Source organism: Drosophila mauritiana, chromosome 3L (assembly GCF_004382145.1).
Source record: "Drosophila mauritiana strain mau12 chromosome 3L, ASM438214v1, whole genome shotgun sequence".
Taxonomy (NCBI): Eukaryota; Metazoa; Arthropoda; class Insecta; order Diptera; family Drosophilidae; genus Drosophila; species Drosophila mauritiana.
Window position 1 is genome coordinate 4,169,801 of NC_046669.1, and position 24,869 is coordinate 4,194,669.

At 43.3% G+C, this 24,869-nt stretch overlaps 7 protein-coding genes across 8 annotated transcripts; 3 read left to right on the plus strand and 4 right to left on the minus strand.

The window, feature by feature from the left end:
* Positions 1–382: 382 nt before the first annotated feature.
* On the plus strand, positions 383–15,647 carry LOC117140232 (mucin-5AC). The gene is made up of 6 exons (XM_033303031.1): positions 383–617; positions 9,946–10,063; positions 11,645–11,960; positions 12,020–12,257; positions 12,317–12,479; positions 12,538–15,647. Exons 2-6 carry the CDS (start codon positions 9,977–9,979, stop codon positions 15,229–15,231), a joined length of 3,498 nt encoding a protein of 1,165 aa, XP_033158922.1. The 5' UTR covers positions 383–617; positions 9,946–9,976; the 3' UTR covers positions 15,232–15,647.
* On the minus strand, positions 2,802–4,295 carry LOC117139178. Its single transcript, XM_033301347.1, has 5 exons — positions 4,290–4,295; positions 3,790–3,945; positions 3,557–3,724; positions 3,371–3,504; positions 2,802–2,976 (listed from the first exon to the last, which is right to left on the minus strand). Exons 1-5 carry the CDS (start codon positions 4,293–4,295, stop codon positions 2,802–2,804), a joined length of 639 nt encoding a protein of 212 aa, XP_033157238.1.
* LOC117140233 lies at positions 4,691–5,401 on the minus strand. Of its 2 annotated transcripts, none has more exons than XM_033303033.1 (4): positions 5,339–5,401; positions 5,133–5,288; positions 4,950–5,067; positions 4,691–4,851 (listed from the first exon to the last, which is right to left on the minus strand). In XM_033303033.1, exons 1-4 carry the CDS (start codon positions 5,399–5,401, stop codon positions 4,691–4,693), a joined length of 498 nt encoding a protein of 165 aa, XP_033158924.1. The 2 variants fall into 2 exon arrangements, with proteins under 2 accessions (XP_033158924.1, XP_033158923.1); XM_033303032.1 differs by having other exon boundaries at positions 4,691–4,846; positions 4,900–5,067.
* Positions 15,648–15,798: 151 nt separating the features above from the next.
* LOC117139008 (CTL-like protein 1) lies at positions 15,799–19,473 on the plus strand. The gene is made up of 9 exons (XM_033301101.1): positions 15,799–16,083; positions 16,589–16,965; positions 17,030–17,184; positions 17,240–17,469; positions 17,526–17,826; positions 18,122–18,401; positions 18,468–18,630; positions 18,692–18,913; positions 18,971–19,473. Exons 1-9 carry the CDS (start codon positions 15,967–15,969, stop codon positions 19,199–19,201), a joined length of 2,076 nt encoding a protein of 691 aa, XP_033156992.1. The 5' UTR covers positions 15,799–15,966; the 3' UTR covers positions 19,202–19,473.
* Positions 19,352–20,670, minus strand: LOC117139011 (ribosome biogenesis protein BRX1 homolog). Its single transcript, XM_033301103.1, has 2 exons — positions 20,464–20,670; positions 19,352–20,401 (listed from the first exon to the last, which is right to left on the minus strand). The coding sequence occupies exons 1-2, from the start codon at positions 20,581–20,583 to the stop codon at positions 19,451–19,453; spliced, it is 1,071 nt and encodes a 356-aa protein (XP_033156994.1). The 5' UTR covers positions 20,584–20,670; the 3' UTR covers positions 19,352–19,450.
* Positions 20,671–20,791: 121 nt separating this feature from the next.
* Positions 20,792–21,535, minus strand: LOC117139013 (protein twisted gastrulation). Its single transcript, XM_033301106.1, has 2 exons — positions 21,525–21,535; positions 20,792–21,339 (listed from the first exon to the last, which is right to left on the minus strand). Exon 2 carries the CDS (start codon positions 21,336–21,338, stop codon positions 20,928–20,930), a length of 411 nt encoding a protein of 136 aa, XP_033156997.1. The 5' UTR covers position 21,339; positions 21,525–21,535; the 3' UTR covers positions 20,792–20,927.
* A 190-nt stretch (positions 21,536–21,725) lies between these two features.
* Positions 21,726–24,700, plus strand: LOC117139009 (RNA-binding protein 45). Its single transcript, XM_033301102.1, has 9 exons — positions 21,726–22,149; positions 22,211–22,405; positions 22,469–22,854; positions 22,918–22,981; positions 23,039–23,136; positions 23,289–23,395; positions 23,463–23,633; positions 23,711–23,784; positions 24,059–24,700. The coding sequence occupies exons 1-8, from the start codon at positions 21,830–21,832 to the stop codon at positions 23,780–23,782; spliced, it is 1,413 nt and encodes a 470-aa protein (XP_033156993.1). The 5' UTR covers positions 21,726–21,829; the 3' UTR covers positions 23,783–23,784; positions 24,059–24,700.
* Positions 24,701–24,869: the final 169 nt, after the last annotated feature.

Sequence of the window (24,869 nt, forward strand, 5' to 3'; positions counted from 1 at the left end):
AAAAATGAGAATTTGAAAAGGTCTAATAAATTGAATAATTTAAATTAAATTAACATTCTAAAACAAATTAATGGATAGCAAACAGTTATGCTGAATAAATTTCAAAAACAAGAAAGTATTTTGACAACCAACTTTTCCTTTCTGTTTGCACATATTTATATTTTAATTTTCTTTATAACTACTGCAGTAGCTGGTCCACAATAGAAATGCCTTCCCTGTCCATTTGAATAACAGAAGAATAACGATACTTTTGCTGATAAGCGGAGAGCGAAGAGAAAGAGTGGAGAGAGAGAGAGCCCATCTTCTTTTCTCTTTTCTTCTCTTGTCTTCTGGGGGCCAACACCACCGAGATTTGTAACCACCGTCTTCAGTTTACCTTCAGTCACGGGCGCGATCAGTTGGCTTTTCCGATTCGTGTGGTTTTGCAGTGTCCATGGAAGAAAATACCGTGAATTTCCGAATCAATAGGAATTAGTCGCATGCAAAATAATCCAAACTGTGCAGCATTTGTGATTGGATTCAAGTGCAAGTCGATCGCAGGAAGTGATTCTTAATTCTCAAATGGAAACCGCCTTCTGCAACGGTGGACGATAATTGAGTGAAGCAAAACCTGGCAGGTGAGCTAGTTAGGAGTTTACAACTTAATTTGCAAGAAAGGTGCAGGAGCATTCCGGAATCTTCGGACTCTCCCTAAGCCGCGACTTGGGCCATAAACTAGTTAGGCATGCCATAAAGCACCGGGTGTGCAGAAGGTCCGAAACTGGTTACATTACCAACAGCGTAAGATGTCTATAAAGCCTGGCCGAGCACAATAATCGCGCACAAACGAGCTGGCAAAGCAACAAAATTATGGATGTTAAAACGAAAAAAATAGCAATAAAAAAATAACCAGTCTGTAATAAAAGAAATTAGAAATTAAGACGCCGCCAGCCACCCGAAAAAAGGGCGGCACGAAGCAAAGAGCATTCCTCCAAGCCAGCCATTCCGAAACCAACTGGCACTGGCACCAATAAAAGCGTTGAGAATGTCTTAAAAAGGTGGACAGGTGATCGTCCATAGAGCTCGAAAAAAACAAAAGGCCCGGAGATCGCTTTGTTGCCTCCTCGCGACGCGATTCTTCTTGGTGTCGCTTTATATGTCGCTAACCGCGCAATTACCACGTTCATGAACTGGGCCAATCGACAGTTCACCGCTCACTGTTCACCGTGCTCGGTTCACTTCGCTCTTGGCCATCTCCCATTTTCCCCCCCGGCCATTCCGGAGCCGGACCCGTTGCACTCCGCTTTGTAGCCACGACATCGGAGACGGCGCACCGCTGGAGGAAACTCCATTATCATCCGATCCCACTAACCGCTATAAGATGAGTGGGTCGCCCATTATGTCGGCGGATTGTTATGGGAGATCGGATACAAGCGGTTGCATCGATAGGAACATAGTATATCAGAATTATGGGTCATCTTTGGGGGCTTAAACAAGCTATAACTAAGAACTTGGTCAAAAGAATAGGTAGCTATCCATGGCTATCCAAATTAATGCAAAAATTACATACATTACATTAAATTGATGGTTGTAACTATATCAGCACCATAAATCTTTAAAAATAATTATAATATGGAAGATAAATGACATTTCATCATAAGATCAGTTGATCCTAGAATAAGAAACATGTGCCTATTATAAAACATGTAAACAAGAAAACATATATACTGCCATTTTTGTATTCAGGAATGCGCTCATGACTGATCTACTTGTTTAGTTCGCCCCCTTTTCCATTTTACAACGGCATTTAAATATTTCTAAACAATTAAGTTTTTATGAGCGTAGTCCCGGGTGCTATTATCCCGACCGCAGCTGTGCCCATTAGAGATATAAGCGTTTTGCATGCGCCTATCTATGTATGTCGTTGCGGAAATTGATTTTTAGTCGCAGTTAAGATCTCAGCCGTTTAAAAAATAAAGCGGCAAAAAGACAGGAAGAGGCTGTGGCTCTCTTCTCCACTTTTTTTTTGACCCAATTCGGGGCGGGGCACCCAGTAATAGCCGACCACTGACGCAAATGCCCCAACGATCCAAACTGACTCATTGATAAGTGCAGCCGGAGAAAGTGCCAAGTGAGCAGAGCCACTGACTCAGCACCAGACACTCGGATGGGGATGCGGACTGGGACAAGGCTGTCTCGACAGGTTGCCAAATCCACTTCCAAATCCCAGTCAGCAGACGAATCCGAATCCAAGACCTCATCCTAGACGCATAAACACACCCATATCTTTCGCTCTTTCGTTTTATTTTTTCTGTCCAACTGTCAGCGAGGCATTTGCAGTGTTTCTCCCATTATTTTAGCCACATTTTCGTGCTTCTTTTTCTATTTTGACAATTTTCACCTCATATTAGTTTCACTGAGGCAATGAAAATTTTCATGTTTTTTCGTCAGTCGGAAGTGGATCAAACGACAGACGAAATAGAAATGCGCAAAACCAGATTGAGATTGAAAAATTATGTACATTTTTACGAGCATTTCTCGGGTGTGAGTGCTGGTTTCGGTTTATTTTGATTTCGTTTTCGTTGTCTCGACACTCAAATTATTCATTTACGAGTTAATGAAACACTTTCGCTCGTTAAGAGCCGGTCAAGTCAGAGGCCGAATCTCGGAGATCTGAGATCTGAACTCTTAAGATCTCAGGTTAATTCCCCGCCTCCGCAAAAAAAAAATACTTTTTGTCTTGCCTCAGATTCTCCGCTCTTCTGCGGCAGCGAATGATTCTGCGTGGAGAATCGCAAATTGGTCAAGAAACGGGGGGCTCATCATGAAGATATATCGCGACTGGCCCAAATTGGCAGTACCGACGACTGATCATCCGTGCCGCACGATTCTTCTGCGCGACGCCAAACGCCAAATGACAGAAGAATCCGAAGACTGGCCATCAGATTGATCTCCGTCTGGCTCTCCAACTGACTTGGCCTGGCCAGCAGTTCGTGCCTGCCCGGAATGGAAATAGAACATAACGCTAAGCTAAGCTGCGGCTAAATTGCATTCAAATGATGTAAAATCGCCTCTAATGGGACGATCTTTTGTTTCGCCTGCCAAGAGGAAAGCGACCTCAAATGCAAGAGTTCGTTGCGGTGAAGCGAATAGAGCACTCCGCACTGTAAGAAAAACATATTCATTTAGTGTAACTGTAATAACGAAAGTTAAATTTTATTTGGACATTTTAATACTACATCGCACTCCCACTAACGGCGTAATGGGTATCTGATAGTTACATCATCCACCACCAATACACAAATATATCTAAACATGTACATTCTTAATTAAACTCGTCTTTAAGTTAATGACGATTTCATTTTTCATTTTTTATTTATCTTGGTTGAACTTAGTTATAGCTCGATAAATGTCGTAGGCTATCCAGTGACCTTCAAGCATATACTTTCCCTCCGGAAAGGGAAGTATTTTAGTGAGCGTATTATTTACACTATGATATGGCATCTTATCCCACACAATATCATGCTGAAATAAATATTAAATAATTATTTACTTCATTACCTTGGGGAATACCTACGTCATAGGGACAAGGGTGGTTTATATTGGAATACTCATTGAAAAAATTGTAAAAGTAAAGGGTAACCGGATTGGGATTAGGCGAAATTAGGAATCTGCATGCGTCAAATGTCATATTGTTGAGAAAAGGTTTATAGCCATTCAAACGTTTATAGAGACCAAAACGTATCTGAATTAAAGAATAGTAACTTAATATAATCGCTCAAATAATAACATATATTTAATTCATCATACCTTAATTCTGGTTATGGGCGTTTTTAGGAGTTTAACTTTAACGGATACATATTTGTATGTTCGGTTTACAGATTTCAGCAAACAATATTCAAAAAAGGCGAAGTCCTTATTCAGAGTTTCGCACTGTATGTTTGTAAATTCCATTAGGGAATCGACCTGAAAGTAGATTTTTACATATGGTTTTTCAGTTAAAACCTTTTCTTACCTCTCTAAAATAATATGTAAACAAAAACATAAAGGCGACGAAGAAATTCAGCTATGTATTTAACTGACAAACCATGTAATTATTATTGTGAACTTTTACACAGTAGAAAAGACTTCTATTCGTTTCTAAATTATAATACTTTATTGTTTTTTTTACGTGAAATATGATAATCAATTAATTAAACCATTCACGTTTGTTTTTCGGTATTTTCTTTTTCTAAATCCCTTTTTGTACGGCACTTTTTTAAATAGGTAAATTTTTAGTAATAGATTAGCACTGAATGTATCCTTTACACTGTCATTCTACTCGTATAAATTGTATACCGGAATAGTTTTTTACTTTAAATGTACGATCAAATCGGCATTAAGCAACAAACTGACTGCGGAAAAACAGAGCTTGCTGGTGGTTAAAATATCGATGTATCCATTAAAAACGATTTTAATTAGCTCAATTAAAGTGTTTTAATTATGTAGCGAAAATATGGTGGTTTGGGCTTTTAAAGTATTTTAAGAACATGAAAAAATGCTTTAGAAGGCTATATAAAAAATAATTTTTTTTACATATCTTTCACCAGTAATCCATGTAGTTATTTAAATACGCTTCTCATTAAGATCGTCTTTTAAATTAAAATACATTATTTGCATTACAATTGCATATTTATTACATCTTGCCATTGAATTTGTATTGCTTTTTAAATCAAGTAAGTGTCCAATAGAACTTAGTTATAGCTCGTTCAATGTCGTAGGCTATCCAGTGCATTTCAATCATATATTTTCCCTCCGGAAAGGGCAGTATTTTGGTAATCTTATTGTTTACATTATCATACGGCATCTTATCGAGCACAATATCATGCTGAAATAAATATAATATGAATATTTAGTTAATGCATTTTAAGGTATACCTACGTCAAAGGGACAAGAGTGGTTTGTGTTAGAATAGTCCTTGAACCAACTGTGAAAGTAAAGGGCAACCGGATTGGGATTCGGCGAGTTTAGGAATCTGCACGCGTCAAAACTCAAATTGTAGAGAAAGGGCTTATAGCCATTCAGACGTTTATAGAGACCTAAACGCACCTGAATTAAAGGATATAAACTTATTAATTTGGCTTAAAATATAATTAGATATATCTTCTTTATACCTTGACTTTGCTTACGGGTATCTTTAGGAGTTTAGCTGTTACGGAAACGTATTTGTAGGATCGATTTACTGATTTTAGAAAACAATATTCAAATAAGACGAAGTCCTTATCCAGGGACTCGCAGTAAATGTTGGTAAATTCCACTACAGAATAAACCTAAAAGTAACTTTTTTATTATGGTTTTTCAGTAAAACAGTAAAACAAACCTCTATAAAATAATTTGTAAGCAAAATCAGAGAGGCGACGAAGAAATTCAGCTTGATTGCCATTATATCCTTTTGGTATATATATTATACTGGCTAATAAACTTGAACTACACTTTATCTATATACAAATAAAGCAATTACGACTGGAATAATGCAGTAATTATTTGATAAATTTGTTAAATATGGTTGTTACAACCACGACCAAATCAGCATTAAGCAACAAAATGACAGCGTGAAAATAGAGCTTGTTAGTGATTAATTTTTGGCTGTATCCATTAAAAGCGTTCCAAATTAGCTAGCCAACATTCATCAATTAGAAAAGAACACTATTCAAAATCAATTTGGTCTTATCGATAAATATACAGTCCATCAAATTGTTTATAAATGACCTAAATTATGCTTCAACATATGGACTATAATATTGATAGTCAGCACAACTAAACTTATATTTCAACGATACTAATTTATTATTCATTGGTAAAAATCCGTATCCAGAAGAAGTTGCTATTTTGGATTCGTGCTAGAATCACTTCCTGCTAATTGGGATCGGAAATGAAATGATTTCGATTTAAGTTCGCTAAGTAATATGAAACGAATTCACCCGCTACATTGTTGCCAGAGTTCCCATCTTGACCAACAAGTCACCCATCCGGCATTTAGCACTGTTAATACTGTTACCTCAGCCTAACGGTGCTGGCCACCTGACTTGACACTTTTCACCTTCGATGGGCCGCCCTGTACAGTCGGCCCTCGAGTGAGCAAAGTTCTGCATTTAGTGAGTAATCAAGTTTCCGAATAATTCTCGCTGACATGTGAGAATAAGTAAAACCTGGCGGATTTGTTGGTTTTTAATTAGTTTGGTCGGCGGTTAAAGCGTAGCGGTGCATGCTTTTAATGACTATTCCCAACACTCTTCGCAACTCCGCTCTTTTCATGTTATTATATATTTCTGTTCTTTTCGTTCTTGTCAACTTTTCCCCTCCGTTTGTCGCAGAAATGAAGTGCACTCTTAGTTCCGCAATGCTTTGGCACTGAGTGCCATACTTTGTATCCAAGCCGCGTGGTTCTGAGCACCCAAAGAGTCCCCACTCCATATCACAGATACATACATATGTATGTGGTGTTTCCTAGCCCCATCTCTATGAAGTGGTCATGCTCCAGTAAGAGCCTGGTAGTTGGCGCCGTTAGAGCGATTACGAAACTGCAAACGCTGCACGGATTGCTTTCAACGCATACTCGTACATATTCATTCCTTAATGGCCATAAGCATTTTAATTAATTTATCATACAATTAGCGGCAACGTTACTTTGTTCGGAAATGCAGTGGGTTCACCAAGAAACATTTGGTATTAGACGGAGTTCTGGCCATGAAAAAGATGCCATAATCCAAATAGTTATACTAAGCTTTGGTTTATATATATCTTAAAGATATTATTTTAAAATATTTTCATGTTCAGTTTGTGTTTGTTTTAGTTTTTTTACCTATTACCAAGCTCTTTCCTACATTTTCTTTGTTATTTTTAGCGAATTTCTACTGTATCTTCCATTCTGTTTACATTAGACTAGTTGTACGAATTTTTGCTTGGGAAAGGAAAGCGCCGCAGAAGATTGCATAAATTTGCACACTGCCCAGCTGAAATTGAGCCATCAATTATGACATATGGCTAGCGGTTTTCGAACCGCCATAATGATGCTGCCAAATTGGCAACCACTTTCCAAAGTCGAACAAAAGTCGCAGGTTTGATAAATAATCAAAACGACTGCATTGTTTGGATGATTCAATGAGCAGCTCCTCTAGTTTTCGATGCGCTCGAAATGGACTTTCCATTTCACCGTCGTTTTCCGATAAGCATCCCATTGACATCGATGCCTCACCTGTGAAAAAAAATAAATAAAATAACACCGCCACCCCCCTTCCCGCGGAGCACCTGTCACATTTCACTTTCTTCGACACTTTGTCGGCGAGAGGCTTTTATGATTGAAAGTGGCTGGGAATCTTAATCTGGCCGAAAATCGCGTCGCATTTGCCCAGATATCGGCCGCAATGGGTTAAACGTGCCAACGGGTTAATGGCCGACTTCCGTTAGACATTTTGCAGCTATGTACATATATATGTAGCTACCTGCAAACCGACAACTGCCTGATTTTTCAGATCAAATTCTCATCAATCATTCTTTGACGCTTTTTCGTCCAGCAATTTCTCCGGCAGTGAAAATCGGCTAATGCGAGAAATTTAATCAACTTATGCGTGGCCGGCGACGTCTTAATACTTAATGCCTAAATCGAAATAAAAAACCAAAAAAAAAATAAAAACAGTCAAGTCAGTGTGTGTGCTAGCAATATTTTTGTTTTATTTCTGTATTTTCGTTAACATTTTTACGCCGCTCAGACGCAAGCCAATTTATTCTTTCTTTCTCCAAAGCACAGCAACGTGACTACAGCTGCGGTCAAGATAGTGTAAACACCAATATATACATCAATAAAATAAATATTGGAATAGATTTTTAAAACAATGGCAAGCTTAGTAAAAATATTGCATTAATAAAAATCTGGCTTAGATAATTTGAGGTTGTTTTAGTTTATGATGGAATATGTTCTGAAATATTTATTTATATAATTTGTTCTGGATGTATTTAATCTAAAGTAGCGAATTAAAACAAAATTTAACTTGTTAAATATTTTCAACATACGCCTATTGCTTTGCCCGCCATTGTGAGTACGTACTGGGAGACGAGCACAAGTTACCAGTTTTGGTTTGGGCCATCGCCGGGCTTCCCCTCACCACTTCACCACGCCTCCCCGCACCTTCTATTCCCCGTGGCTCCGCGCATGCGCATCTAGGTCAAAAGCTGGTGGCTATGGCTTTGGCCACGGCGATGAGGATGGCGACGGCTATGGCGATGGCGATGGCTCCCCAAGCGTTCTAACTGTTTCGGGTGGAGGGTGACTGGATACCCCCTGGAGCCCAGCCATATAGACACATTGGAACATGTGTACCTCCACTCTAATTGCAGTGGTTCTTCAATTTGCCTCATTTTCTGCCAGCTTGAGCGCGTTTTTGGCGCTCATTTTATTAGGCAAATGGGTTTCCGTTCCATTTGAATGGGAAGTGGCGGCGATGACAGTGAGATTCCCGGCCATCGTTTACAGTTAATGGGGGTTACCAGGAAAGGAATAAACCGGAAGATTTATGGTCTTTTGGAACAACTCACGCGGGCCATAAAATCAATGGTTCAATGGGAATAATCTGTTTCAAGTTGAAGCCAAGTAAGATAAACATGGCTCATAAGAATACCGAATAAATCTGCGGCTTTCCCAGACCCTTTCTAGACCCATTACTATGCCATTTTGCATAATCCCCCATTAGGTTTGTCTTCGATTTCTGATTATCCAACAAAGGGGCTTCTGCCGGCCTGATTACCATTCAAAGTATCGAATTAGTTTCTCCTCGTGGGCCAGAGCCCATCATCAAGGCATTCCGAAAATATAACAGAACTTTTACTTTTGCCAGCTCGAAAAACTCAGCTCGGGCCACGATCATCCATCCACAGAAGAGACCATCTGTAGCCCGCGGCTTTGCCGCACCGAAAAAACTATTTTTACACACGTTTCACCGCGGCTGAACTTTGCTTTTGATTGCACATGTACAACCAAACCATACATTGTGGCTTCATAACTACCGAGATCTTACATGTGTATATGACGGCGGAACAAGCCATAACCCGGGCCGGCCCCATCGCATCCCATCTTGGATGTGGAGAACTGGTTTCCAACCCACTCCATCGCCAGCCCATCTGCTGTGTACTTAAGCCATTCGGAGTGGGTTCTTTACGCTGGAGCCGGGCTTCCCATGAAGTGAAAATTCCAAATTTGTAGGGCTCAGCCATTGAGCGTATCGGAGTGTCGGGTAGTTCTCTAATTAAATTTTTTTGTTTATGCCACGGATAGCTTTCGCTTTTTACGACTGGTCACTGGAGAGCTCTTCACTTTGGTCCGGCGTTCGGTTCAATTAATTATGAAACTTATCTGATACCTTCTTTCATTGAGAAGGTGGAACCTGGCTGGAATTTTTATTAGCATGAGAAATGTCTTCATTTGTTAGGAAAAGCAAGGCGTTCTTAAGGACCGCTGTATTTTTGAACCAGCTTTCTTTGTTCTGGGAAATGCTTTATTATGGGGAGTGTCACATAATTTGTTGCCTTATAAATTTCATCTGATTTGAAAAAAGAATTTTCTAGGAATTCCTATGAGACTGCAACCATTTTTCCTTATGTAGAACTACTCCTTTGAATACTTTTGAGTAGTTTGGAAAATGCAAATGCAAATCAAACCGGTTAACGGCATGCATATCTCATTGCCATTGTGCGCTGTTCTTTTCCTCTTTTCCCTGGCGAAAAGTGAGAATTTTCGCTTGGCTAATGGACTGGGAAACAGGATTAGCCGGTTCTCCGGCATGCTGGCCCATTAGTGACTCTTTTTCGCAGCCTGATCCCGAGCACGGATCACTCAGGCCCACACCAAGTGGACCCGAAAGAAAGCAAAGACCGAAGAACGAAAGTGAAGAAAACTGCTAACAATGGTTTCCCCAAATTTTCTATCTTTTTCAGAACCTGCGACTGGAATTGTAACGGTGGAAAAATGGACACCGTCTATGGGACAAAGAAGTACTTCCAGAGTTTATCCGGCGTGAGTGATATATACAGGGCGCAGACATGTCGGCAAATGGTGAGTAATCCCCAATCGTTTATCACTTGCGGGGCACAAAAGGCTTAACGGTATCAAGTTGATTAGCATTCAGTAGGTCCAAGAATAGAATCGGGGCCCCAAATCCCTTTGTCAATAGAGTTGTTACATCAACTCGCGTCGGCCGTATCTTTTTTGTGTTTCTCATACAGAACGCAGCTTGCATATTTATTTATTCATTTGCCTGTTTATTTGGGACCTGGGTCTCGGAATCGAGCTGTTTGCATTCCTCATTCACCAGCAAACTCGAGAGTCTAAAAAAAAGATACATAGGTACGAGTAACTAGCGAGCCAAACTCGACAGCAGAACGTTCTAAAAGGTGAATGACTTTCTCTGGCAGCGAAGAAAGAACTAAGAGGCAGCGAAGAGCCGCAGAAGAGAACGCAGAAGAAAAGAGCCGAGGAGACGGCAATTTGGCCAACTCAGTTTAGTTTAGCAGGGGGCCAAACGGAAGGCAAGGGATCTGCTTCCCGGCCGAAAGAGAGGAACTAAGGGAAATGCCCTGCAGCTAACGAATGTTAAATGGTAATCAAGAAACAATCAAACTTTCCCACAGGCCCCTCGGGGATGTAACTCCCCGAGCAAATGCACTTACAGCCGAGGTCGAGATAATGGCCCATGGGTTTCTGAACATAAGTCATTGATTATTTGTAATTAAGATGATTTGAATTTGGTTAGGAATGCTGGAAAAATAAAGAACTGTTCTTTTTGGTAGATAATATATGTGAAGCGGAATATAAACAGAAAAATCAAATCAAAAAAATTAAACAAAAAACTCAATTAAAAAACAAACAAGATGGAAATCCCAAATTTAAAATAATTTACATTTAAAATAAATAATAAAAATTTTAAAGTTAAAATGTATTTACAGTTAGCTTAATGCGAGTCATATTATCTGCAATTAACAATATCAATGCCATGCCAGTCAATCTTTTCAGTATCAATGTCAATGCCAAATCAAAAGACTTAAGCAAAAAACTTGTTTATGGCGCTGCTAATAATATCACTTGAAGAAATCGAACGAGCTTATTGAATGGATACCATAAATAAAGTCAATTGCAAGGGGAATGTGCATATTTAAAGATTAACATAGAAATATTAAACTTTTAGGCCTAAAACAGCTAGTTATATGATTGTAATTGTACCTAGAATCACACGGAAGTTAGCCAGATTCTGAGAATCTGACCAAGTGCAATGACTCTGTACCAACCCAGGCTAATTAAATGCGTTTTCCCAGCCGTGTTAATGAGATGCATTAACAAATCATGACAAGTGCTCACCGGCGATAGCGATTCTGACATAACGCTGGGAAAGTTTGAGGGGAAGTTTGGTTTTTGCGGTTCTTGCAGATACCAGCAATTGAGTCCAAAAGAGGGCCGTTAGAGACCAACTTCCGTCATCTAGATTGGGAGTCACGATAGAAAGTGGCCGAAGAAGGGTCGTCGACGAGAAAGTTGTGCGACTTCTGGCGGCTAATTATCGAATTAGTGGCCATCGGGATCGATTCTGGGCTGGCATACTTTGGCAACCTGGTTAAGAACAACTGACATCTTCTTTCGCAGAGCACGGACTATACATACCAGAACACAGTTGGCCGGAGGTCTCAGCTGGGGGCATACTACCACATGAACAAACAGCCCTCGTACACCAATGAGCACAGTCTGAACAGTCAGTATGGGTACAATACGTGGGGCATCTGGCGGGATGGCAGGAACATAGCGCCATCCACCTTCTCGGCAAAGACGCACACGCAGTACCCCAAGAATCGATCATTCAGCATTATCCTTACAACGGCTGCATTTATCGTCCTGCTGGCCGTCATCTCAATCGCAGGATTGGCATTCTACTTCAGCTCTATAAAAACCAATCTAGAGGATCGTAAGTATTTGAAAGATATAATTGTTAGTAAATACTTAATATTCGGTAACTTTGAACAGCTGTCATGGGATTTGAGGGTTCCTTCCGCATCGCCAAAGGGGATCTCTTCTCCACTGGTTTGAAGTACAACCACACCACCACCTACAAACAGAAGATCGATTTCTATAAGAGATTCGTGGAGCGTTCCATGATGGACAATGGACTGCAGCCACTGCGCACCGATGTCTGGGGCTTTGGTGACGGTCCACTGATAAAGGTCTCCTTCCGCGTATTCCTCGATGTCCGTAAACTACCGCAGTATGAAAACATTATTTCCAATTTATTTCCACCGATTTTATGTTCGTCCTTTTTGTCAGAAACATCCTGAGTGTCGAGGAGTACATCAAGGAATCTCTGTTCCTGGAAACTTCGGCTGCAAAATCCTTATATCGCTCACTGCGTTTGGACACGGAGTCGGTGGAGATCAAGCGCATAATGGATGAGCAGCTGGTGCGATCTGCAGCGATATTAAAAGAAGCCGTAAGACAAGAGTCCTCTCAAAGTTGTTATCATTGTAAAACCATTCTCTATCCCACAGCAAACGGTGCCCACTAGTCAAACACAACTGGAAAAGCGTCTCATGAAAAAGGGCAGCACACCGGCAACCCCTCCAGTTCATCCTAAACCGAATCCGAATACCACGCCCAAGCCGAAAAATCCTCTGCTGCGAAATCATTCCGCCGACGAAGAGCCCGATGTCGATGTGGAGAATGCACCAGTTATTCAAGGATCTTTCGAGGGTTCCTTCGAGATCACCAAGACGGACGCGGACATAGCCCGGAAGAAGACTCCGCCCACTCGCGCCTACCAGGCCGCTAGTAGCACCTTGCCACCCAAGGCCATTGCGGTTACGCCCTTTTCCTTGAGGGTGAAGCCCAAGAAGCCGAGCATCGAGAAGCTAACAACGGTGCTGCCGCAACAGGTGCCCACCGGAGGTCCTATTAGCTCCACCAGGGCAACCACCAAGGCCACCAAGGCAACTACTACCACGAAGAGAACCACAACTTCCACTACGAGGAAAACTACAACAACGACTACTCCGAAGCCTACAACTACTACTACTACCACGGAGGCCACTACAACTACCACTACCTCAACGACTACAACAACACCCCCACCACCTCCAAGCACCACTAGAGCAACCACCACAAGCACCACCACTTTTACCTATCCCTCCGTGAGCACACCTCCTCCGAATCAAGGGGGATCTCTGCCCAAATTGGATGCCAATCTGTTTACCACGTTCCCCATTCTGGACACTCAACCGTGGAGACCCATGCATCGAGAGGTACCTGAGCTGCTGCCCGGACCACCGCCCGCTTTTCCCACAAAAACTCTACCCGGTGGAACCACTCCCACAGTGAACCACATACCGCAGAGGAGAATCGACGAATTTGAACTGCCCTTCATTGCAGACAATCCCACGCCTCCAACAGCTGCTGTGGCTCCAGTGACTGTGGATCCCTATAGTTTGGGTTTCCTCAATCCGGGATTGCGAGTCCAAGAGCCAAAACCAAATCTGGGACCACAACCACAGGATCAGGACATGCTGTTTTACCATAATTTCGGCAGTCCGATCTTTATGCCGGGCACCGAGAATATAGAACGCTTGGGAGGAGCTCTGGTGGAACCACATCCTTTGCCTGTTCCTCTTATAGATGATGTTATTATACCACCATTCAAGCCCATCGATGCTACCATGGGAACGGGTGACAAGATACCCTTCAATCTAGACGCCAGCAACGAAAGATTCGAACATTTGGGTGGAGGAGTTATTGCAAAGAAGCCCCAGGAGAAGCTGGAGAAGAAGGAGCAACCATTAAAGAAAGAGCAATTGGAACCACACGTCAAGGAAGCGAATCAGACGGCTCCGGAAAAGAAGAAAATTCAGGCGAATAGGGATCAGAAGCCAGATCAACCAGAGATAACCACTAAAGTGGAAAAGAAACAAGAGAAAGTGGAGGTCACCACCATACCTACAAACGTACCAGCTAAAAGCTCACCCAAGCCAACGAAGTCTCCATCTCTACCCTCGCTGAAACCTACGGATAACTCTGTGTTGGCCGACACCATTGGAGAATTCTTCATGGAGCTGCTTAATCTGCCCAAAGAGGAAAATGCGACTACGACTAAAAAACCAACAGAGGATGCGATAGAATCCCGCATAGAACCTGAGGAAGAGGAGTCCCTGGATACTCTGAAGACCCCCAGTGTAAGCCACTCCAAGCCTAACTTCATGAACCTCAAGGAGATCATTCTGCAGAGGAATACCCCCTCATCGATTCTCTCCAACGAAACTTTGGAGGAATCCACAACCACGACGATGCCGACGACAACAACCAGCACCACAACGGAGGAGCCCAGAACCACGAAAAGGAATCGCATTCGAACCACCAGTGAACGGCCCACAATGATGGACGACTCAAACCTATTTCCTTCCCACTCCAAGTGGGAGTTTGTCAATAGTTCATCGGCTCAAGGATTTGGACATAACTCGAATATGAGGAAGGTGTTCAATCAGACCCTGCAGGCTTGGGTTTCGGAAGACATTGACAAGTCGGAGAACTTGACTTTAAACGATATCAAGACAAGGATCAACAACGCCAGTAACATTCAGGACATCTCCCTGATCTTTGATACGTTGGCCTCCAAGCTGGGCATTACTCCCAGTGTTCCCAATAAGTTTCCTCCGTTTTCGCAAAACAAACTGAAGCAAGCTCCGAAGGAAGATGTCACAAGGAGACCAATACCCAGCTCCACCACCACGGAAATACCATTACTGATTCCGGAATCTCTTCTGCCTGTCGAAAGGGAGCCGTTTATTAAGCCCATGTCTAGTTTTATAGATGATGGCTCCTCGGAAGTCCTGGGAGCGGCTATTCCCGTGATTGGCGAGGCTGAAGTGGAGGTAGTGGATCCACTAAACTACGAGGAGATGCTCAAGATCTCACAGTTCGCTGCCAGCAGTACGGAACCGAGTGTCCATAAGCTGGTGACACTTCTTCCGGTGAGATCCAACTCCGGAATCCGAACCTACAGACCACCAGCCGCGGATGAGGAGACGCAGAGGAGTGCCAGTGCTCCGGCTCCCTTGGCTGCACCTGCACCTGCTCCTTCGCCCGGAAAGATAAGCATACGGCGCAAGAGCAACCTCAACCAGAGCCGGAGATTCGGACAACCACCTGCAGAGGCGGTGGTCAAGGGTGGCATTCAGGTGACGGTCAAGAAGTGATCACAGAGCCGGCCAAATAGCCTCATCATGAGATTAGAGGAGAAAGGAGTTCTACCACAGAACACAAGGATGTAGCTTAAACCACTCTATATGTTAGTTATAAGTAGGGAATATAACTTTAGTTAGGTCGATCGCACATATGACGAAATCTTGTTCGAAAATTGTTACGCGAATGGGAACAATTTTGGAATGACACTTTTGATTATATTGGCGGAAACTGCGACTGCCAGTCCTCAGTATTTAAGACAAATCACACATCACATTCATTATATAAGCATCGAATCTCTAGTATACGATCCAACGACATTCGAATATTATTTTTTTCAGTTCATTGCGATTCTTATGTTAATGTTAGCTACGGATGTAATGTAATGACTAAGCCCGATCTTTAAATAAATGTGAATAATTTATTACAAGCTATGTCTTTCTTTTCCGATGAAAATGGATGGATAAATTCCTGAATTTCAAGTATCTTACATATTTCAAATCTCGCGCTCACAATTAACCGCTATCTTAGTATTTTTCGTAGGCCGCAGATACCTGGTCTTATTCTCCGCGCACCTTTTGGTCACACCTGAGCATTGAGGATTTAGGCGTTGTTGTTGTTTCGTCGGTTGTGAATTGAATCAAAATAGAACAAACAAGTGGCTCAACATACTCAAGGAATAGATATAAGTGCAAAGCGATAAGAGGAAGTAGGCCCGCTAATTACCAAGCAGCATACCTTAGTGCAAAATGGGCTGTGCGGAGAGCAAGGACGGCGAGGGGGAGGCGCAAAACAATAGGCCCAAATACCGGTCCTGCACGGACACCTGCTGGCTGGCCATTTACATTATATTCTGGCTGTTTTTGGTAAGAAATTGAAGAGATTTCGCCCTATTTAGAGATAAATACAGCCGAATTATGTATCGGGAAAGTGAAAGCTGAGACATTCATCTGCGCAGCGCGTCTGTCTGCTTCGCAGTGTGTGTGAGCGGTTTTTGCGGGCGGAAAGCGGCTACTTGTTACTTGAAAATGTCTCATTCATGTCGTCATCGCTGAATAGCTCATGTGCGGAATTGTTAATTCCTCTAATGAATGCGATGGATGATTTAACAGTCAGGGTTAGTCCGACATTGTATAAGCCCACATATAAATCCCTTGCGAAGCGAATCGATAACCGGTGTTCTGCTGTTCTGTTGTCCTGCAGGACACGCCACTCCTCGAAAGCATTTCCATGTCAAGTATTTGCATGGGTATGTCGCCCGCCAGAGCGATTATAATAATAATGCCCCTTGACATGACATGCTGGTCATGGGGCGTTGGCTACCTGAACAATGATCTATCCACTTTAATTTGCCTCCTTTTCGTATTGCAGATAGTGATTGCCATCTTTTCGTTCGTTTATGGAAATCCCTTGCGCATCATCAATGGCTACGACTCCTTTGGCAACACCTGTGGCGTTAAGTACAATGAAAAGTTCCAGGGATTCCCGCTGTCCGGCATGAATACGCTCGACAAGCCGGAGCTCTTCTATTTCGATGTCAAGGAGCTGAAAAAGTCGCTCAAGATATGCGTCAAGACATGTCCCGCCAAAACTATGACCAAGGGCAGCGAGCTGCTGGAATACTACAGCCAAACGGGCACTCAGCTTTGCAAATACGACTACAACATGCAGCAGTTGACTACGGCGGGCAACGATGCCAAAACGTTCAATTTCCTGGGCCCTTGTCCCAGTTTTCCCGTTCATGAGAGGTGTGTGTTGATTACATCACCCAAATTAAATAATTTAATTCGCACATTAATCACTTCTTTAAAGTTCGCCAGTCCTACATCGCTGTGTGCCCAAGGGTACGGGCGAGAAGGTTCAGAACTACTACGACATGCTCAACAACTGGGATGTGGCCCAGCAGTTCGTTGGCGACATCTACTCCACCTGGCACATCATTGCCATGGTCTGTGGATTGGCTTTGCGTAAGAGTTTCCGCATCCTTCACCAAAGTATTTCCTAACAATCCCTTTTCTCTAGTCATTTCCATTGCTCTGGTGACCATGATGCACTGGCTGTCTCGCATCGTCTCCTGGATCATTTGTGTTCTGGTCATAGTGGCCAGTGTGGCGCTTACTGTTGCTCTGTGGTATGCCTACTACAACATACGCAATAAGTCTGGAGTGAACACACAATACTCTATGCTGGAGGAGTTTGTGCGCAACCAACAGGCGGTCTTAACCCTGGCCGTCCTGGCCACCATAACCATGGTTCGTTAGCTCATTCAATACTTCATGGGCAGTTACTCAGTGTGTCTCCTTTACAGATAATCCTTATCGTGGTCATATACTTCTTGAAGAACAAATTGGCTGGCCTGTCTGCGCTTTTCGAAGAAGCTGGTCAGTGCATGATGAATCTCCCAGGACTTTTGATCGCTCCGCTCTTGGCCTTTCTCGTGCTTATAGCCTTCTTAAGCTTTTGGGTCGCAGTGATCATTTGCCTGGCCACTGCCAGTTCACCTGGACAAAGTCCCATTGCTCCGTTCGACAACTCGAAGGCCCATCAGCAGCCTTTGCCAGCAAACGCGTTGTTCGTTTCCAACAGCACCGGCGTCAATGATTTAAGACGTAAGTAGTCTCATATATCTGTGATGTAAATCCATTCTATGCAGGTTTCCCAAAGCAGACGAATTTGAAATAATCTGAATCATATATTTTTGCATTTTGTGGTTATTTTATAACGTGAATTGGTGAATAAGTAAGTGATATTTGCTAAGGGCACAGAATTTGACTCATTTGTATATATTTCTGTGTTTTCTCCTCACGACTCTTCGATATAAATTGTATATACAATAGATTTCTCCTTAAGTTACTGCATTCCATTCCAATTCCAGAAAATTAATCAAATGTTTCCCTTAAACAGCAAATGCCCGTGTAGAATATGCCGATGCCGGAGCTCTTCGCAGCATGTTCTGGATCTATGTGGTGGGTCTTATATGGACGGTGGAGTTTATTTTCGCATGCCAGCAGTTCGCTTTGGCCGCAGCCGTGGCTTTCTGGTACTTCCAGAAACCGACCAGCACACCCACGTTTTACGCCATTGGCAAACTGGTTAAGTATCATTTGGGTACGGTGGCTAAGGGATCCTTTGTCATCACTATTTTCAAGATTCCCCGCCTGATACTCACTTATTTGTACGCCAAGTAAGTTGAATCATCGTCACTTTGCAAGCGTTTCCCATTCTTTACTAATTGAACATGACATTTCAGATTGAAAAAGGGCGAGGACAAGGGATCGGAGTGCGCCGCCTGCTGTTTGAAGTGCTGCATTTGTGGTTTCTGGCTGCTCGAGAAGTTCATTCGCTTCTTGAATCATAATGCCTACACCGTGGTGGCTATCGAATCCATTAACTTCTGCCCCGCTGCTGGCATTGTAAGTCTACATCCCAAATGTTTTGAATGTTCGAAATTTACAAATTTATATTACTTTCTAGGCTTGGAATGCCATGGCCACGAATGTCCTGCAAGTGGCCACCATTAACAGTGTGGGCGACTTCATTCTCTTCCTTGGAAAGGTTGTGGTGGCAGCGCTCTCTGGCCTGATTGGTATCGTTTTGCTCAAGGATATGCCCGGTCTGAATTTCTACATGGCTCCCGTCATAATTATCATCATATTCTCCTTCTTTATTGCTCACATTATCCTCTCGCTGTTTGAGGTAGGTATTCCTTTACAATATGATCAAGCTTGTGGCTAACCCATGACTCGTTAATAGATGGTAGTGGACACCTTATTCCTTTGCGTCTGCGAGGATAAGACCCTGAATGGTCGCTCTGGTCGTTGGGCGCAGAGCAACTTGGCCAAGCTGGTAGGCGAGGAACCGCTGCAGCCTGGCGAGGAGCCGCCCATCGAAGTTGTTCAAATGATGCCTATCAACAAGCAGCCATTTAGTATTACCCGACTTCCTCAGTCCGATCCCGAGGTAGCTCCCATGTCGGCGGAGTAGTTCTAAGACGCAGCTAGATGCTTTTGTATTCCAAGCGCAGAACCCCACGAAACTCAACGCACATCTCATTAGGATGTTAATATTTATATACATACCATTACTCCGTCGCGACGTACAAAGCAGAACAGTGGGACTAATAATAACTGGTAATCTTGTCTATTGATATATTCAAACTTAGGATGCACAGTTTATAAACGTATTTATAAAGTTTAATCGTTTTTGTATCTTAATATATGTAAAATGAGGTGTTTAAACCTTTTTCACGCGTTTAATGGTTCTTGCCTTCTTTTTTTCAATCACATCTTTCACGGCCTGCAGTTGTTTCTCCTTGATCTTCTTGGTCAGCGCCGATTTTGGTGTCTGTTTGGCGGCTTCCTCCTTCTTCTTTTTGGCTATCGCAGCCAGTATCTTGGCCGTCTCCACGGGATCATCGTCCTCGAATAGCTCATCGTTATCCATACCATCGTAAGCTCTAATCGGTCGCGTGGCCTCGTGCTTGACCTTTTGCTCCACTCGGTTCACGTACTTATCCTTGGCGGCCTTCTTGAGTACCTGACGCTGTTTGGATGGACTCACGTAGTCCGGATTCTCCCAGATGGTTTTGCCAGTGAAGGAACCATCGAATATTTTCACAGGATTCATCACGTAACGCGGCCCGACTTCGGACAAACCGCCATCCTCGGATAGAATCTGGAAATTTCTGAACCAGATGCGTTTGTCCAGGTAGGTGAAGGTGAAAACGTGATCCACGAAGGGCTGGCTCTTGGGATGATGGTTGGGCACGGAGTAGGTCTGCACGAACAGCTCCTTGAGCAGCTTAAGGTGCGGCAGCTCGTCGAATTTGGAGTCAAAGGAGAGCAGCGGACGCGATCCCCGCAAGCAGTTGCCCGTCATCTTCAGTTCGGCCATTGTGTGAATGTTTTCGATGAGGAATTTAGCGGATGGACCAGTGGATCCCGAGGTGTTGGATATCCACATGTACAGATCCCTTTTCCGGCGTCCCTCGAACAGCATCGCCTTGTTGCAGTGCTTCATTTCGCACATTTCGTTGACCACCGACAAGGTTTTGGAGCGCTCCATTTTGGATTCTGGTCGGTGGTGCGGCATCAGGGTCTTAATATCCTTCATCAAGTGTCGGTCCCGGTGGCTAATACCGCGCGCGGAGAAGACCAGCACGCGCTGTTTGTTCACCCACTTTTCCTGTAAATAAAATACAGTTTTTAGTTAAGAAATTCAAGATTTACAGAAGTCACTTTTCTTGCCTTTTTGGGCACCACATCATCTGAGGATCTCTGTGGCGGCAGTGGTGGATTTTCATCCAGCGGCACTATCTCCAGCTGCGGCGCGGCCTTCTTTTTCTTATTCTGGAACTTGCGACCCATATTTTGTAGTTTAAATAATTAAAAACAATTGAAAAGTGCGAAGGCAAAACGTGGAGTGACAACAATCAGGGATGGCTATTCATTCAAAGCCAGGGCGGCGACAGCACGTGCACCCGAATAGTGGTATTTTCCAACACTTCATGGGAAGTATTTGAAAGACGGTAATTTTAAATCAAAAACCAGCAAAAATTAGGTAAAATATTTTTTAACGGTTTCTTTTATTTTTGTTTAACTAAATCCAATTTTAAGTTTTCATAATCTAAAAAATAAAGTGGAATTACAATGACGTAGCGATAATTAGCCTCTAGCTGGCATAAGAACATTTTTTCTTGCCAAAGTAATTTTCAATCCTCTTCATCTTCAAGTCCGGGTTCAGGACATAATCGACATCTGCTCTCATTTACGCCATAATTCGTGCAAAGTTCTCCCACACACTCGCAGCATCCGTCATGAAACCACCTATAGCTGGTGGCTCCGGTTTTCAGGCAGGTCTGTCTACACTTATTCCAGGATGTGCACTGATCCAGATACAAAACGATGCAGTTTATACCGGATTCTGGTTGTCCATTCGTTGAAAACGAAACCACGCTCCAATTGTAGGTGTATCCATCGTTTGGAGAAGAGGACATGGCCCTGAACAGAGCTGGCATTCCTTCGAATTCCTCGGTGTGTGATTTCTTTCGCATTTGTGCCATGTTAGCGAGGCCTAACTCTCCAAAGGATAGCAAAATGTAGATAGTCAGAAGTGATTTCATGCTGAATTGGAAAATGCAACTGAAGTGTTAGGCGCGCTTGCGAATGGCATTTAAATGAGATTACATCACAGGTAGGTGACATTTTTCAGGTAAAAAGTCACCTACCAGCTGCCGCTGAGGGGCGTTATCTATTTTTATAACTATTACCTAAATGGTGTTGGACCTTTTGGGAGGATATTCACCTACCCAATGCTCCTTTCTGCACTTATTTTTGGGAATTTATACTTTAATCCCTGTAATGCAGTTTGGATCTGTAACTGTTTGAAATTACCATCTGAAATATGGATTTTTTAATTTTATAATCAAAAGAACCAGTTCATTCAACGAAACAAGCACGCACAGAAACAGCCATGGGAACTGTTTTGACATGTATCGAAAAGTTCACATCTCTATCTTGTGTGTATACGTCTGAGTGTCCAAGCGGCAAAAGCGAAAGAAGTCGAAGTGCAAATAATTTTAACGGAGCGGAAAAATATAGATACATCAGAACCATGTCGGACTATAGATCACAATCGCGCAGTGGCGGGGGACGTGGCGGCCAGGAGTACTCAAACGACGACGATCCGCCGATGTCGCGTCTCTTCATCATTTGCAACAAGGCGCACACGGAGGAGGATTTCCGTGAAGCCTTCTCGCCATACGGCGAAATCGAGGATATCTGGGTGGTGAAGGACAAGCACACCCAGGAGAACAAGGGAATCGCCTACGTCAAGTTCTCCAAGACATCCGATGCGGCCAAGGCGCAGGAGGAGATGAACGGCAAGACCATCGGCAAGATGGATCGCACCCTTAAAGTCCTTGTGGCAGCCAAGTGAGTTTAGCTTCCATTACTGGTCCAATAGCATGACCTAACCCATGTACCCTCCTTCCAGTCGGAATCAGGGCTCAAATAAGTCTGAGAACGAGCAGGAGAAGTACGTGAGGCTCTTCATAGTCATCCCCAAAACGGCCACCGAGGAGGATATTCGCGAGGAATTCTCGCAGTGGGGCGATGTGGAATCTGTCACAATTGTCAAGGAGAAGAACAATGGCAATCCCAAGGGCTTCGGATATGTCCGCTTCACCAAGTGCGTGGCGAATGTCGCATTGCTAATTGTCCTAGCCATAACTAATCTAATCTCAACACACAGGTTCTACTATGCAGCTGTGGCTTTCGAGAACTGTTCCGCCAAGTATAAAGCTGTCTTTGCCGAACCAAAGGGTTCTACGCGCACGCAGCGAGACCAGTACGGCCGTCCCTCCGAGGACAATCCCTTGTATAGCAGCTCGGGACGTGGCAATTCCAATTTCAATGGAGGCGGTAGCAGCAGCGGTGGCGGCGGCAGCAGCAGCTACAACAACGACTGGAATGTGTCGCAGAACAACGACATGGCGGCCTTCCTGCGCATGCAGAATGTGCCAGTGGCCCAGCCGTCCTGCCTGGAGGTTAACGTGAGCAACTGCGTCAACCAGGATCAGCTCTGGCGTCTCTTCGACATCATTCCCGGCTTGGATTACTGCCAAATCATGCGGGAACGTAAGTAACCATCCCAGTGTGGGTTCCAATAACCTTTTAAACTACTTTCAATACCCTTTGCAGATGGACCGCGCACCAATGAGGCCTTAGTGGTGTATGACAACCCAGAAGCTGCAATTTATGCCAAGTAAACAAAGCTCTAAAATAATTTTTATGCAGGTTTTAAAACACTATTCTTCTTTAGGGACAAACTCCATGGACTGGAGTACCCAATGGGCGAACGCATCATTGTCAAAGTCAATGGAATGAGCTCAGCTCGCATGGACACATCCTTCATAGACAGTACGCGAGTTAAACCTATCAAGGGCTACAGGCCGCGCCATCACCTGTAGCCATTTATTAAACGCTTTTGTTTGGCTTATTTCTTAGCACATTCTTGGCTTTAAATGCATGCTATTTCCTATGTCTATACTTAATGTGGACTTTTATTTTAGAGCGCACCAAAAAGGATGCCATCTGCAATGTGCCTTTGCCCCCAACTCAGCCACTGGCATCGCCGGACGACCAGGTGGCCCAACGACTGTTCATTGTGCTCTCAGCGGTAGGTATCACTGTACCGTGTCCAATTCGCATTAGTTATAAACGTTGTTTCTTTCCAATCAACTCAGAACTTGCCGCATTCGATATTGAAGAACATTTTCTCTTGCTGGTCGGGACTGATCGACGTCTACCTTCTGCCCAACAAGAACTGTGGCTACGTCAAGTATGCGGAGGTCGAGAGTGCTCAATTGGCCATTCGCACCCTAAACGGAGCCGAAATTTGCGGCACCAAAATCAAGGTTTGTACCTTGTACTCGTGTTCTGTTGCTGACAAGCAAGCAATTCTAATCAATTTTCAATTTTTATCTTATTTCAGGTCATGGAGGCTGAGGAGCGCAGTGGGTCCGACGGCGATGATGGCGGTCGCAAGCGTTTGAGGCGTAACTGAGTGTAAGTAGCTAGTTGAGTCTGCATAATTCCTGTATCTATTAATGTAGCAATAGTTGAACTGAGTGTGTGCCGTGGTCCGAGGTAAGTAGCTGTGCAAATTCGAAACCAAAACCTTTTAGAGTTTTAAGTCAATGTGCCGAGCGTCTTTGTTGGGCCAACCTCCTGCTGCACCTGCCCTGTGCACCGGTTGGCCATCGATGTCCACGATACCCATGCCGCCCACTGAGCGCGAACATAATAAGCCAAACCCTTTTTTATCTTTCTATCTCCACAGACCCACTGACAACCAAGAACTTACAGAGAACGCAATGTACGAGTACGTAACTAACTTGAGCATACAGTCCGATAAAAACAGTTGAACTGACCACCAACCACCAAACAACGCAACAACCAACCAATAACCAAACAAGAACCACCACCACAACAACACTCTCTTTACGGAATGCCACAAGAACCCGAACCAGAACCACGGGGACTGGAGAACGCAGACCGGAAACGGAAACGGCGAACGAAGACCATACCCGGGTGAACAAACCAAACAGGCCAACGAAATCACCACACCCGTTGACTACTCTACCTATTGACTAACTCAAGTGGGCCTCGTACAGAGCACTCGTAGAAAGACCCATACGACCTTTAAACGGAGCCAACGAAACCGCAATGCTTGCTATATACACTACATATACATAATATCGTATATATGTGTACTCATACCGCTTAGGGGACTTTTGAATCTACCCGTGATACAGAAACGAACTCTGTGAAACTTGAACTCTTACAAACGTATTCCGACGAGATTCAGCCAAGCAATACATTCAAGCGCAATGAATTTCTCAAGAGTATCAACTCTGTCTCGTAAATCCACGCTTAGCCACAGCGTGAAAAATTATTCTTTTCATATATTAGATTTAAAAAACGATATTTTACTGTATAAGGCCAACAAATACAAATGGATCCAAAAAATAATTGAATAGTGGTTTTCTTTGGAAGCGGAATGAAAAACAACGAATCAAGAATGGATTTTGTTGGTTAGCATTTAAACAGATCTTTTCCTTTCAATTCTCGTTATAAAAATGTTCCATTTA

What these genes read in the sequence shown, in the direction of transcription:
- LOC117139178 (XM_033301347.1), bottom strand. An exon ending in ACCACCCTTGTCCCTATGAC is followed by an intron (nt 3,505 to 3,556) that starts GTAGGTATTCCC and finishes TATTTATTTCAG; the next exon opens with CATGATATTGTGTGGGATAA. An exon ending in ATTTATCGAGCTATAACTAA is followed by an intron (nt 2,977 to 3,370) that starts GTTCAACCAAGA and finishes CATTCCGGGCAG; the next exon opens with GCACGAACTGCTGGCCAGGC.
- LOC117140233 (XM_033303032.1), bottom strand. Translation starts at nt 5,401, where the DNA reads ATGGCAATCAAGCTGAATTTCTTCGTCGCCTCTCTGATTTTGCTTACA. An exon ending in TACCCGTAAGCAAAGTCAAG is followed by an intron (nt 5,068 to 5,132) that starts GTATAAAGAAGA and finishes CCTTTAATTCAG; the next exon opens with GTGCGTTTAGGTCTCTATAA. An exon ending in ACCACTCTTGTCCCTTTGAC is followed by an intron (nt 4,847 to 4,899) that starts GTAGGTATACCT and finishes TATTTATTTCAG; the next exon opens with CATGATATTGTGCTCGATAA.
- LOC117140232 (XM_033303031.1), top strand. Translation starts at nt 9,977, where the DNA reads ATGGACACCGTCTATGGGACAAAGAAGTACTTCCAGAGTTTATCCGGC. An exon ending in CGCAGACATGTCGGCAAATG is followed by an intron (nt 10,064 to 11,644) that starts GTGAGTAATCCC and finishes CTTCTTTCGCAG; the next exon opens with AGCACGGACTATACATACCA. An exon ending in GATGTCCGTAAACTACCGCA is followed by an intron (nt 12,258 to 12,316) that starts GTATGAAAACAT and finishes CCTTTTTGTCAG; the next exon opens with AAACATCCTGAGTGTCGAGG.
- LOC117139008 (XM_033301101.1), top strand. Translation starts at nt 15,967, where the DNA reads ATGGGCTGTGCGGAGAGCAAGGACGGCGAGGGGGAGGCGCAAAACAAT. An exon ending in TCCTGGCCACCATAACCATG is followed by an intron (nt 17,470 to 17,525) that starts GTTCGTTAGCTC and finishes TCTCCTTTACAG; the next exon opens with ATAATCCTTATCGTGGTCAT. An exon ending in TTATCCTCTCGCTGTTTGAG is followed by an intron (nt 18,914 to 18,970) that starts GTAGGTATTCCT and finishes ACTCGTTAATAG; the next exon opens with ATGGTAGTGGACACCTTATT.
- LOC117139011 (XM_033301103.1), bottom strand. Translation starts at nt 20,583, where the DNA reads ATGGGTCGCAAGTTCCAGAATAAGAAAAAGAAGGCCGCGCCGCAGCTG. An exon ending in ATGATGTGGTGCCCAAAAAG is followed by an intron (nt 20,402 to 20,463) that starts GCAAGAAAAGTG and finishes TTTTATTTACAG; the next exon opens with GAAAAGTGGGTGAACAAACA.
- LOC117139013 (XM_033301106.1), bottom strand. Translation starts at nt 21,338, where the DNA reads ATGAAATCACTTCTGACTATCTACATTTTGCTATCCTTTGGAGAGTTA.
- LOC117139009 (XM_033301102.1), top strand. Translation starts at nt 21,830, where the DNA reads ATGTCGGACTATAGATCACAATCGCGCAGTGGCGGGGGACGTGGCGGC. An exon ending in GGATATGTCCGCTTCACCAA is followed by an intron (nt 22,406 to 22,468) that starts GTGCGTGGCGAA and finishes CTCAACACACAG; the next exon opens with GTTCTACTATGCAGCTGTGG. An exon ending in GGACACATCCTTCATAGACA is followed by an intron (nt 23,137 to 23,288) that starts GTACGCGAGTTA and finishes CTTTTATTTTAG; the next exon opens with AGCGCACCAAAAAGGATGCC.